This window comes from Ciconia boyciana, chromosome 3 (assembly GCF_034638445.1).
Source record: "Ciconia boyciana chromosome 3, ASM3463844v1, whole genome shotgun sequence".
In the NCBI taxonomy this organism is placed as follows: Eukaryota; Metazoa; Chordata; class Aves; order Ciconiiformes; family Ciconiidae; genus Ciconia; species Ciconia boyciana.
The window spans coordinates 84,796,794-84,809,893 of record NC_132936.1 but is presented as its reverse complement, the minus strand read 5'-3'; the positions used below and the strand labels follow the sequence as shown (position 1 = coordinate 84,809,893).

Below are 13,100 nucleotides of genomic sequence, written 5' to 3'. Positions count from 1 at the left end.
CTGGCAAGAAAAGCCCAGAGCAAACTGTAATACATTGTATAAGCAATATTTATTGTAGCAAGATGGATACATTTTGAGTGTTACACCTTGCTTACAAGTAGAAGATTCTGTTTCTTACATAAAGTTTTGATTCTCTGTAAGCTGTTTATTTGGGGGGAGAAAGTGCCAATTATTGCATGCTTAGGCAACCATTTCAAACTTGCATCTTTTGAAATTAATGTGTTAAAAAAAATACAAGTCAAGCTGATAACAAACATTGACCTTATTAGCTATGTTTCACTTTCAGATGTGATTTTGCAGATTGAAGTTCCTATCCTGAGACCACTAGAGAATAGGGGATAATAAACACTGCCAACACTTGTGCATGTGATGTCAGTGTACTGCTGCCTGTTTTTTAACTGTTTGCAAGGCTGGATCCAAAAAGCTTTTTTGTGAAAGTTGCTGGCTCTTTTACAGTTCCATCAAAAATACAGCTACTTTCACTGTGTCAAAGTGCCTCAAAAATTATTAATACAAAAGGAAAAAAAACATGTCTGAATATAATCCTGAGATGACAGAAGTGGTTTCTTCATCTAAACAGATTTCAGTTGTTAATTAACTGAATTTTCTCAAAATGCCCTTAAGGTGTATTACCTTCATCATTCTGTTCGAATTCTTCTTTTGAAAGAATGCAACAAAATGTGTTTCCTTAAACCAAGGAGAGAGTTCAGAAGAGGTGAATATGTAGCCCTCAATAAATATGTCTGTATTGCTTTGTTAATTATAAGTGTGTAGGTTTAGAACTTAATTTGTTGCTTTTTTATATAAAAGGAAATTATTGCCACATGAAAACAGTTTTACACTATTGCACAATATTACTTTTACATGCATTAGACTTTAACTTCCTCTCTGATTTTGTCAGCATGCTGCCTGTTTTAGAAAATTGGGTTTCTTAATTTAAATGGTTTTGTTACAGGAGTCATTTTTAATCTGTAATTCAGGTGGTTGTGGAACAACGTTTGTACAACTCCTAAAATTTGCTCTCTTAACAGGTGTACTAGAATTCTTTTATCTTCCTTTTCTGCTGGTATTTGTGACTACAAGAGGAAAAAGTAGACTTTTTCCTTTGTTTTTTTGTTTGCCACCTTTTTTTGTTGCCTTGTTTTTTAACATTATCTAAGATTTTTTGGTTTTTAATACTTTCAATTAATGTAGTTACTGATCACAAGTGATAGTTTCATTTTTTTCTCACAGCTTCCAAGTGTGACAGGGTTTTTTTGAGCATTTTTCAGTTCCAGTAGTTCTTGATAAGTTTTTCGAATAAATGTATTGTTATTTAAATTACAGTATTAAAAAAATAAAAATTCCTGTGGTTCAAGAGAAATTCTGATGATGCATACAGGAAAGTTACTTTAAATCGTCTTACATGTGCACTTTAACCAACAAACTTTGTCTGCCTTCTATCCTCCTTCACCTGCCCTTGTCAATATAAGTAGAAAGCTGAGCCATATTAGGGATAGGCAGGAACAGTCGCATTGTTGTCTACAAACTTAAGCTCTGAAGTGCTTTTTTTGAGACTGAGAAAAACAAACAGAAGTGCGAGTATTTATTTAATTTCTGTTTCTTTATTCCCCCCCAGTCTGTACAGGCCAAAAAAGACTTAAAGATGCTCAGGGAGGAGGCAGCTCCTCAAAAAAGCAGAAAAGAAGCCACAAAACATCTGTGAACAACAAAAAGAAGAGTAAAACTGGTAAGTACAGCAGCTCAGTGTGAAGTGAAATGTGTGAAAGTACTGTGTCATTTTTTTGAACGATTGTAGGAGGTGAAGTCTGGAAATAAAAAATGTATTAGGACAAAATGTTCTCATCAGGGAATTCTTAATACTGTTTAAATGAGGAAACTACTCTTGCTGAATGCCAAAGTGTTTTTAAATGTCTTGTGTTATTTCTGGGCCTATTTCTAAGAGGTCCTTAACATCGTGTAATTCAGGAAGACTAAGAAGAGTGAGTATTTCACACTTGGTAGAATTGGGACAGGAATCTCTGTGGCATGACAGCTGTGTGTTTTAGAGGGGGCCTGGATTAAATTATATTTTATATTTTCTGCAAGATGAGTTTTTAGAGGTTAGTATCTCTTCCAGTAGCAAATATGAAAAGAATTCCAGAAAAATATAGGTGCTATTTTCTTCCTATATATTCTGTTACATCTTCAGTAAATAATGCAGCTTTTGCAGCTTTTTCGTAGTTGTAGAGGCTAATTGGAATAGAAACCACAGTACTGGGGAAGAGAAGCTTAATAAAAGCAGAGGTGTATTAGAGACGTGCACACGTGTTCAGGAGACAGCAAGATCAGTTACTGCCTCATTTCACTGTTAATAAAAAATAGCAGGGAACAGTCAGCTGGAGAGTGAAGCCGGGAGGATAGCTGTAAAAAAACCCCACAGTTAAAGCAAGGATAGAAAGCATATGCTATGCCTTCCCCCCCCCCCCCCCCTTCTTTCTCTTGACAGCTTTTACTAAAAGTCTGTACTTTCTGGTCTGGTACCTGCTTTGACCCCACCTATCCTTCATGTTCATTGATCTCCTCTTCACGTTCTCTCATCCTTTTTCATTTCATTTCACTAATCTCCTCCTTCCATAATCCTTATTTCTTCCCTCACCCCAGGAATTATAGTAACAAAACAAACTGAATTTGCAGAACTAATACAACATTTTTAGCCTTGCCATTTTTCCCTTTGATTTGGTGAATTTATCCCTTTTTCTCAACCTGTGTCTTCATCAGGATGCAAGCACTTCAAACCTAGAATTGTTTCTTGTACTGTGTACAGTCCTTGGTGTGTATGCACTGTTTGTTAGGCGTCAGGTACTGCTGTATGTAATAAGGGCAATAAATAGATAAAATGTGGAGTCAGTTGTGAGCAAAAAATGCCTTCTGCAAAATTCAGGTATACCAGGTAAAGCTGCTTTTGTAGCTCTTGCTTTTGCATTAAGCCAGCAGACAGAGGCAGCTCTGCAGCCAGCTAAGTTCTTTCATACCATGTGTATCTTGGTGTTTGGTTTCTCCGGTGTAGATCACCAGATCATAAAGACCAGAACCAAAAGGCACTTTCAGGGTTCTTTTTGTCAACACCTAGGGCAGGTACAACTGAGGCATATGTTTCTCTTAATAAATATTAGTTGAACATGTTTTTAAAACCAACTCTAATGATGGAGATTCTGCAGCTTCCCTAGGCATTTTATTCCAGTGCTTCACTAGGCTTTTGTTGAGTTATAATCTCTTGCCCCTGCTTCCACCCCAGTTTTATTTTTGTAATGCTAAACAAGCTTCATCCTTTCAATCATTACTCATAAATCATGTCTTTTAGACAGATTATTTTGTTACTGTCCTTTGGGTGGTTTGGTTAGAAAACTGCATTCAGTTCAGCCTGTTGCTTTATAGTTAAAATTATTTCAGTGTGCGGTGAAGTTCTTCTGTTTTGGGTCAGCTGAAGATGATGTTCTGCAATTAAAGAATTTGATCCTCATGTCTGAGGATTTTTGTAGATGATGTCATGCAAATTCAGATTATTGCTAGTCATTTTAGCACAGAAAACCTAAAATAAATAAAGGTGACATAAGGCTAAGAAAAAAGGCCAATTGTTTACTCATTTCTGCTACGTGTCCTAGGAGTACAGTGAAAAGCTTGCCTGTAACTAGTACCTCTAAAACAGGATAGAGGTTTGTATATATCAAATGCTGTATTAGAAAACAATATTAAAAAAAGATAAACAGGAGATAGGACGTAACAATCAGTCTTGCTAACTGTTTTAGAAAAAGTATAGCCCCATAAGCAGAAATACATGGATAACTTTTGCACTTACATTGACATGTGGACTGCCTCTTTGCCTTATTTTCTAATGTAGGCAATTTATGTACGGATATGGTTCTAAAGCAACAAGTGTGATGCTGTCTTGAACTCTTCAGAGAGTAGAGTGCACCTTCCCTATACAGACCCTGAGCAGTTGGATTGTATTCAAGAATCTCCTTACAAGTAGTGTGTTCCTACACAACCCCCTTACGTTCTCGCACACACACTTGCAGAAATATACTTATCAGTATTGAGGATGGGTTGTGGAGCCACAGTCTGGTACTTTTATCCACCCTCTAGCTCTGTTGGTTCCCATAGGTCCACGTAATAGCTATGAATCTACCTGCACAGAAACTAACTGGATGGTGTTTCCAGTGCAAGGTTTCCTTTTTGCAGTGTGCCAGAACTAAAGGGGCCCAGTTATATACCTGTTTTGTAGTCCTGTCTTTAGGCAGTAGTGATCCAAAGAGCTGTGTGCCAAGCTTCTATACCAGGATGGATTATATCATTTTAGAGTAAAAGGATTTTGGTGAAATAAACTCCTTTTATATGAAAATCAGCACAGGGGTAGCTTCTGATAAGCTTTGGTTTGGGCAGGAAGGTTGCTTTGTTTTGTAACAATATACCTTCTTGTTTATTCAGCAAACAGCAGTGACAGTGAAGAACTATCTGCTGGTGAAAGTGTGTCCAAGTCTCAGTCAGCGAAATCAGTTTCTACTGGCATGAAATCTCACCAAACCAAATCACCTGCAAGAACACAATCTCCAGGAAAATGTGGGAAAAATGGAGAGAAGGAGTCTGATCTCAAAGAACAGAATAATCGTTTGCCCAAAGTTTACAAATGGAGTTTTCAAATGTGTACGTATTTTCTCTGAAACACACCTGATGTGGTCTTGCAGTATAGTATAAGAAGGCTTTTTGAATTTTGTGTATTTTGTTTTTTTTTCCCCTAAAATTATTCCATCCTCAGTTTGCTTAATTTTGTGATAAATCCTGATTTTTTAAAAAAATAATTTTTTTTTTGCAATTGCAGTGCAGGACACTGCCTATATCGCACTCTTCAATAGTGTTTTTAGATATGGCTCCTGCGCTGACTTGCTGTTCTTGCCATCCTGTGCAGACCTGTCATTCTGGCATGAATGTTATCTACTATATGTGCTTCTTGTGTTGATATTTTCTTGCTGTTTTACTCCTCATTCTCTAATTATTGTTCAGGCATTTACATGATAGATTTGTAACTTTTTCCCCTTCCATTTTGCCTTAGTGAACTGGGACATGTTTACTGTTTCTAGTACTAAGAACTTTCAGTGTGTTTGTGTCAGTCAGCTGCGGGTACACGTATAGCTAGGGGTGAGCAGTGTTGAAAGGATCATGCATTTGGCTATCTGAAAAACAGTTCAGTAGCTTATTAATGCCTCGATATTAAAGCAACTTCTTAATTGCCTCTCTGTGTGTGTATGCTATTGCAGTGTTATTGGCAGTGGGGAGAAAAGAGAAGATAAAATATTAGGTGATTGAAGCCTTCTTCCTCAATATAACAATAAGCAAACAAATGAAAATAGCTTTAAAAACATAAACTTGATATTTTTAGCCCTCTCTCTTACAGCGTCTGCATATTTAATTGTTTAGTCAGCAACTGTTGTCCTTAGTACCAACCATGGATGTATAGCATTGCATGAGTTGCTTTCTCTTTGCTTTTAAAGGTCAAATTGAAACTGTGTGGTGGGACTGGTTTAAATTACTTCTTAAAGTAATCCATAGTATCTCATCTAGTATTCACAGATGACCTTAGTGTATGTCAAGTTTCTGAAGTTCTCCAGAGCATTATGCTCCAGGTTTTTCTGAGCTCTGTCCCAGGCTGTGTGAAGGCAGCTGTTCCTTGTGTAAAGTGGGAACAGGAAAGAGCTGACAGAGCACACTGTGCAGACACATCTGCTGAATTTTTTTTGTTTTTTGCCAGCAGTGTTCTTTTATGCCCAGAGAATTCTCCACTTAGCCAGGTGTTTCTGCGGTGAGAGAATCTGACCCTGCATTTTTTTTTCTCTTCAGCCCTGAAGCTCAGTGTTACTCTACTTTTAAAAGTATTTTTCTCCTAGTACTTAACAGTCAAGTTATATTCTGCTGCTCTTCAGGACTGTGTAATGTAGTAGGTCTTTATTGTCGCTTATCGGCCTGCTGAGATTCATTGGGCAGATTTCCTGTGCAACACATTTAAAGAGCTTTTGCTCCTTCCTTTCTTTCTACCTTGGCTACATTGCACGTGCTAAATGTGCTTTGCAGAATTTGGACTTTGGAGTGGTATTTAACACATCTCCTGCCACTGCAGAGGTCTAAGACACCTGCAATGCCTCTGAGCTTTCCTCATCTTCCCACAGTCTAATATAGTTGTGGCTTTTGGTCTTTTGGTGCTACCTTCATTATAGGCTGATGAAGCGCATTCTGCGCCCCACAGTAGTTTAAGTGATTCTTAAATGTCCTCGAATGGAGGGTCTCCAGTGTGGCTTACCTGTGGCTGAAAAGGACTGAATGGAGAGTGTTCCTCCTGCCTGTGCCCCCCACAGCTGTGTGCCATGCTGTGGAGAGCTCCCAGCTGGAAACAGCCGGAGCAGCAGCTCCTGTGCTGGCCGTGTCCATCGACATCCCCATGTTGGGATGCCAGCGAGGAGGCCTGTATAGTTATACCTTATGGCCCATATGCTATGGACTCGATTAGAACCACCCCACAGCTATTCAGATTCCTGTCATAACCTGCTTGTTTTGTAACAACAAAGACAAGTCGGGCAAGACTGACCTTCCTGGTGTATTAAGCCAAACTGAGCTCTAGGAAGGACTCAAAACAACAGGCTCAAAGCTAGTTTTGGCCTCTTTGTTTTCACCAGTTGTCTTAATTTTTTTTTTCTTTTCCTTCCTATGGGGAGGGAAATGCATGCATTTTCTTCCTCTCCCACTTCCTTAAAAAAAAAGTGTATCTATGGTGGTATTTAAAAAAAAAAATAATAAAAAATGAACAAAGTTTGTAATAATAAACAGCAGCTGTTGATGCTGTGTTTCTTGGCTTTGCTGTCTGGTACCTCAAAGCACATCACTGAGATTTGGGGACTACCCACTTCACTGAAATTCTGAAGTTTTTGGAAATGCTGCAATACAATAATTAACAGAGATTTTTTAACTTGCAGCTGACTTGGAAAATTTGACTAGCGCCGAGCGCATAACAGTTCTCCAAGAAAAATTGCAGGAAATCAGGAAACATTACCTGTCCTTGAAATCTGAGGTGGCTTCCATTGACCGAAGAAGAAAGCGCTTAAAGAAAAAAGAGCGGGAAAGTAAGTGCTAGGAACTAAATTCTACTTTTAGAGGGCTAAATTGTATGTTATGTTATTAAGGTGTTAATAAGAATTGGATTGTTTTTAGGGAGATGTGTGCCATTAGGAGCGTGGTTTTGTTTGGTTTTTTTTTTCAACGCTATATACAGTTATTTTATGATCTTTAGAAGGTACGGTTCAGATATCCAGTGACTATGTAAGGGGAAAAACATTAAAAAAGCATGCAATCTATTTCATTTTGTTTAGGCAGAACTACTTTATACAGAAAAAAAATTTACAGAAAAATAAACTTTTCTAAGCAGTGACCAAAGTATCTAAGGTTATTAATAACAACTTCAAGTTACACAGTAATTTACTATAGTATTGCTTGTGTGTCTAGTTAGTGCTTTCCCCTTAGGATAAGTCATCTGTTTATGAGTTTAAGGGAGACCATCAATTAAATATCTAATTTCCCTGAAGCTGCTTTACGTATTGCTGTAGGGAATGTTCTAGTGTGCCTGCTTCTAGCAGCATTAAAAGGATTATTTTCTCCACATCTTGTTTATGTGCCCATTTAAGAGTTCACTGAGTACAAGAAGAAAGAGTGAAATGCCATGTGTAGTGTAAGATTTTATGGCTGCAACCATCACACGGGAACTGCAGTTGCTTCTTGGTTGCCGGAGCAGGGTGTATATGCAGATTCAGTGCTGGGACAAGGCCCTACCTGTGCTGATTCCCACAGGAAAGAAAGGGAACAGTTGACTGTGCTTGCGGGTCAGGAATGAGCTCTGGCATCCTCTGGCTGGGCCCTTGATTTGGGTGGTCAGTGAACCAGGGCTGCAAGGGGCAATGCCATGCTGTCTTGTACACGGCCGAAGCTGCCTCTCGGAGTATTTCCCACAAAAACTAGGGAATGGAAGCTTTTTTATTTTTAATTATTAGGCATTCATTGCTGGAGTCAGTATATACCAATGCTTGTTGTTGAATGGGAAAACATTTTTATTGCTTAATTTGTAAATTTTTATAACCTGTGTTTTTCCTCTTCCTGTGCAGGTGCTGCTACTACGTCATCTTCCTCCTCATCACCTTCCTCTAGTTCCATTACGGCTGCAGTTATGTTAACTTTAGCAGAACCATCTATGTCAAGTTCATCACAGAATGGAATGTCAGTTGAGTGCAGGTGACAGCAGGACTTGCCAAAGCACTTTGCACTTAATGGCTGCTGAGGGCCACTCTCTTTTTTTTTTTTTTATACTGCACAGTGGCACAAAATTCAGACAAGCACTATTTTGTATTTAAAGTTGTTTCTTGACAAGCTAACTTTGCACTTAAGTGCACTTTTACGAAGAAAAAGTACAACAAACTGCTTTTCCTCAAGCAATAATTGTTTCCAACTTGTCTGGGAATTGTAAGTCTAGTGACTCGAAGGCCTTCCACTGTGGCAAACGAAGGCTGTTCACTGCCTGTAGAGACAGTACAATAAGCATATAGTTGTTGGGTTGATCTAAATAAATGTGGTAAGGCTTACTGTATTCCCTGGTATTTTGTTAAAGCTGGAACATTTGATATTTTTCCATTTATTTATGACAAATATTGAACCTATTTTCATTTGTACAAGCTAATTGTTTTTTAACTGCTAAGTCACCTTATAGTGGCTTTAATTGTATACGTCAAGCACATGTATTCAATTCAAAACCTGCAGTTAGTAGGATGTTTGACATCAGTCCTGATAACCAAATATGAGGATTCCTTTAAAAAACAAAAAGACTGACTAATGTTTACAGGTTTGAATTAGGCTTAAATAGGTTACTCTGGGTTTTAAGAACCCATTAATTGGAATGAAACTACTGTACTTTGCCATTTTTCTATAAAACAGTATTTTTTTTTTAATTTTGATAAAATACATTATGAAAAAGGAAGAAAATGGCTAACAAACTGTATTAAATCTTAATGTATAAAGATTGTATTTAGCCAGTTTAAAGTGTATATTTATTCATAATGGATTATAACAGTTATATTTTTGTGTTTTCCTGTAAATGTTTCTTTTCCCTTAAAGCAACAAATATTTCATTTGTAATGCTTATTTTATTACGAGCTTCAAGGAGAGGACTTCAAGACAGAGTAAGGTGTGCGGTTATAATTTGTGGTTGCTGATATGAACACTGCCACAAAAGGGTAGTTGTTTTTAAAATAAATAGCTAGCTGAGTGGTAGACATTTAATTTTTTAAATGCCTTGTACAAATTCCAAAACCAACTTCAATCTGTTTTCACTTGTATTGATTTTATGTTGTATGGATCCCAAGCTCTCTCCTGTTAATTATATACCTTTGTAAGACATTTGTATATTGCGGAAGTGTTCATTCAAGCTATTTAATACCTGGCACTGTTAATACACAGTACTTTATTGTACAGATTGTTTTACTGTTTTAATTGTAGTTCTGTGTACTTATTTTGCCTGGGGAAATAGGGGCTGGCATGTTTTTTCTTTGTTTTCTGGCAATACAACATGTAAGAATTCAAAGCATTTTGTTTGTAGATGCTAGAGTGTCAGAATCCTTTACATTTGACTTTTCTAAGAAAAGCATTTTCAGTCTTCGTAGTGTGTGCTTAAGGTTAACTGATTTTATTGAAAATGGTTTCAAAGTATTCAGAATTGTACAGGACTGTAAAAATTTGTTGACAAACATTGAAGGAAAAGCTTATAGAAAAAAGCTATAAAATATATATTAGGTTCTGCAGAAAATGGAGAATTATGTAATATATTGTACAAATGTAAGCAAAGGCCTCTGAAATAAAATGCCATAGTTTGTGAATCCCTGATTTTGTTTCTAACAGTTTAATTAAGCAACCAGAGTGTGTTCATTAAAATGACATCAAGCTGCAGAATCAGTTTAGCAAATGATCTTTGATGTGGTGTAATAGGCATATAAAGATAAGCTAGAGCAGGTACATTGGCCTAATTTTCCTCTTAGCGATTAATTCGAATTCATCCTCTTTTTCAGCAGAGTGGGAAAGCTTGGCCCATTGACATCGCTAAGGCAGCACCAGTTGAAATAAAGATGAATTTTGATTCACGTTAATTCGGGTAGTTTGAAAGCAAGCTCCCAAAGATACTTGCTGACTCCTAATATCGACTGCCTCAAGTTCAGATTCAGTGGAAGTGAAACTGGAATAAAACTTTGTGTTGTCTGTTTACATCATGTGTCACTGTAGTTCAGTTCACCAAAATGCTGTTACACCTGCAAAATGACAGATTACTGATGAGACTGATAAATAACAAACGATGATAAGCTTTGGAAACATTGACTGTGGTGTTAATTACTGGTGATCTGAGACTGACAGGAGTAATTCTAATTTCAGTGGGGCTACTCGGGATATTTACATGTGTTTAAGTTTAGCAGAATCACAGTTGTAATACTTTTAATTCTGCCTTTCAGTCTCAGTAGGCGTAATGAGTATTAACTGGGAACTACATCTGGGCAAACAAGAGCAAATTCAGCTCTCCACTCACTACTAGTTCTTGATCAGCTCCCAGTTTTAGTGGCAGCATTTTTGCTTTGATGTGACAATTGTTGGCTCTCATGTTCTATGAGAGGATTTTTTTGTTTACTTATTTAAAGCAGGGATCGTTAGTCACCTCCCCACTCCCAAATTGAGTTTTTGCATAAATAGGATTTTTGCTGTTCTTTAGTACAGAGATTATTTAATTTTTGTTGTACTTCTCATGCAGTTTAATGATGAGTCAAAAATCTGTTCTGGATGTTTTATATTGCATCTCTTTCTGTGAAGCGTGTCTGTAAATGGTACTCCCCAGGTTCCACATTGCTTGTGTCCCAGTGGTTACAAAGGAAGGCACCTTTGGCAAACTGTTAGCCAGGCACTTCTATCCCATGTTCCAGTGAGTCAAATTTGAGCAGCTTTTCAGGTTATGTACTGTAACACAGCTTTAAATGTGGGTGTGCTCCCTGCTTGGCATGCACTCTGTGCTTACAGCAGAGAAAGTTTCCCACTACCAGCAATTGCTGGGCTCTGCCCATACTCGAGTGCCTGCTCGGACCATGACCTGAAAGGCAAAATGAGACAAACTACCCCCTCCTTAATCCTTTACCCCTTGGCTGAGCAACAGAATCAGTTTTGCGTGTCTCACGTTTGACTGTGGTGAGAATAGCCGAGAGTGTAGACTGTCAGGCTGTCAGACTTGAAGGCTGTCTTCATTGCTCCAGACTCCCTTTATTTACAGTCTCCACCAATGCTTGTACATACTTGTTACTGTGTAGTTTCCATCATGCCATGACATTTTCCTGTCACCACAGGGCTCAAACTCGCTCTCTGGCAGAGCTCCTGGAGGCTGTACGCCTTTTGTTGAGCTTCAGCAATTACGTCTCTGAAATCAGCCAGCTGAACTCTTGTCCAGTGTAATTTTGATGTATTTTGATGGTTCAGCCTGTTCTGCCCCACCTGTGTCACCTACAGAACCGCTCTATTGTGTGCAGGTAGATTGGAAAAGCCAATACAAGTAGCGCAGCAGCCACCTACTGGTTTTTAAGAATTTGTGTATTCTCTTGGGCTGACCCCATCAATGAGGGTCCCTGCCTTTCCTGGCATCCAGAAGGCCAGACACGGGATGCCTGGTGCATGTGTCAAGACTAACGCTTTACCTTTATCCCCTAGCTGGATTACTTGTTTTGCCTTCAGTTGGATGTTGGTGCCAACAAAACTGCCAACGCTGGCCGTTCAAAAAGTGCATAAAATGATACAACAGAAGAGCTGTTCATAATTCCTTCAGCCTTTAAGTGCCTGGTAACTTCCTGTGCCTTTCCCATTACTATCACATCATCTAGCATTTAAAATTACATTCTGGACAGGCAGGTCTAAAAGGAGATCCCAATTAGGGGCCTAATTGCAGAGAGTTAGTAATGGATCAAACTTCCTTCTGCATCAGCTGCACTGCGGCCTGGGTTGGAAAACGATCTGTTTGAGAATTAACCTAACAAAAAAGGGCCTTTCCCAGTTGGATCAGTTATCCAGTCCTGTCCACGTAGCTGCAGCAGCAGGACGATCCAGAGCACTCGCCTCTACTGGCTATAAGGCGAAGCTGGGGGGAAGAGGTACGACTGGTTCCTCCTTTTCCTGTCCCCCAGGCTACAGTCCTCAAATGCCCCCAGAAGTAGTACTGGGTTTCAGGGATTTTTCATCAGAAAAATCCTTCTATGCTTTAAAAGCCTGCTGCGGATCCCAGGTACAGCTGAAACAATCCAGAAGGAAACTAACTGCCCACGTGATGCTTTAGGATGATCTCTCTGGTGGTCTAATGCCTTCTTAGGACTGTTTAAGTAATAACTGCTTACCTGCCTGTGGCTCTGTGCTCTTTCTATAACCCAGTTGTGTTTGTAACATACCAAGTCTATTTTGGAAAGGGGCTGCCTGAGCACTGGAGGGATGCTTTCTGCCTATGAACTTGGCGTGAGGTCACCCACCTTGGCAATTGCGCACCTTAATGAAATGGTGTGCGTAAGCCGTTTTCCATCGGCTTTACTTCAGTCTTTCAGCTGCAGCGCTGCCTGAGCGTGAGGCAGCCTGGCACAGACCAACCTTCTTGATGGTTTCCATTTAACCTGCTGTGTTCAAGGACAACGAGAACATCTTGCACAGGCTTCAGCTGGGGTTTTGGGAGGTTTGTGTGCTTGGGTTTTTGTAACTTCATCCTGGATGCGGGCTGGATAGCACTCATGAAGACAGACAAAATAGAAAGGATGCTGTAAGAAGTACTTCCACAGCAACATCGGGCAAAGAAAGTTATTCTTTCCGCAGACAAGAGCAACACTCGTTTTTAACCACTTGTGGCACGCTGAACCACTTCAGTGATTTTAAGTAGAAACAGCTTGAGAAGACAGAAAGAAGTAATCACGGAATAATTTCCGTCTCCCTTCTCCGATGGAGCTGAGCGCAGCAGGCCTGGAGCCGAGGGTCTT

The 13,100-nt window shown here is 39.0% G+C and overlaps 1 protein-coding gene across 5 annotated transcripts in view; it reads left to right on the top strand.

The window, feature by feature from the left end:
* ARID4B (AT-rich interaction domain 4B) overlaps positions 1–9,948 on the top strand; it is a 94,773-nt gene extending 84,825 nt beyond the window's left edge. For all 5 annotated transcript variants that reach the window (XM_072856377.1, XM_072856373.1, XM_072856374.1 and 2 more), the window contains 4 exons: positions 1,619–1,729; positions 4,468–4,683; positions 7,002–7,148; positions 8,181–9,948. In XM_072856377.1, the coding sequence (XP_072712478.1) occupies positions 1,619–1,729; positions 4,468–4,683; positions 7,002–7,148; positions 8,181–8,311 (605 nt within the window). In that variant the 3' untranslated portion in view covers positions 8,312–9,948. The remainder of the gene's footprint in view (positions 1–1,618; positions 1,730–4,467; positions 4,684–7,001; positions 7,149–8,180) is intronic.
* Positions 9,949–13,100: the final 3,152 nt, after the last annotated feature.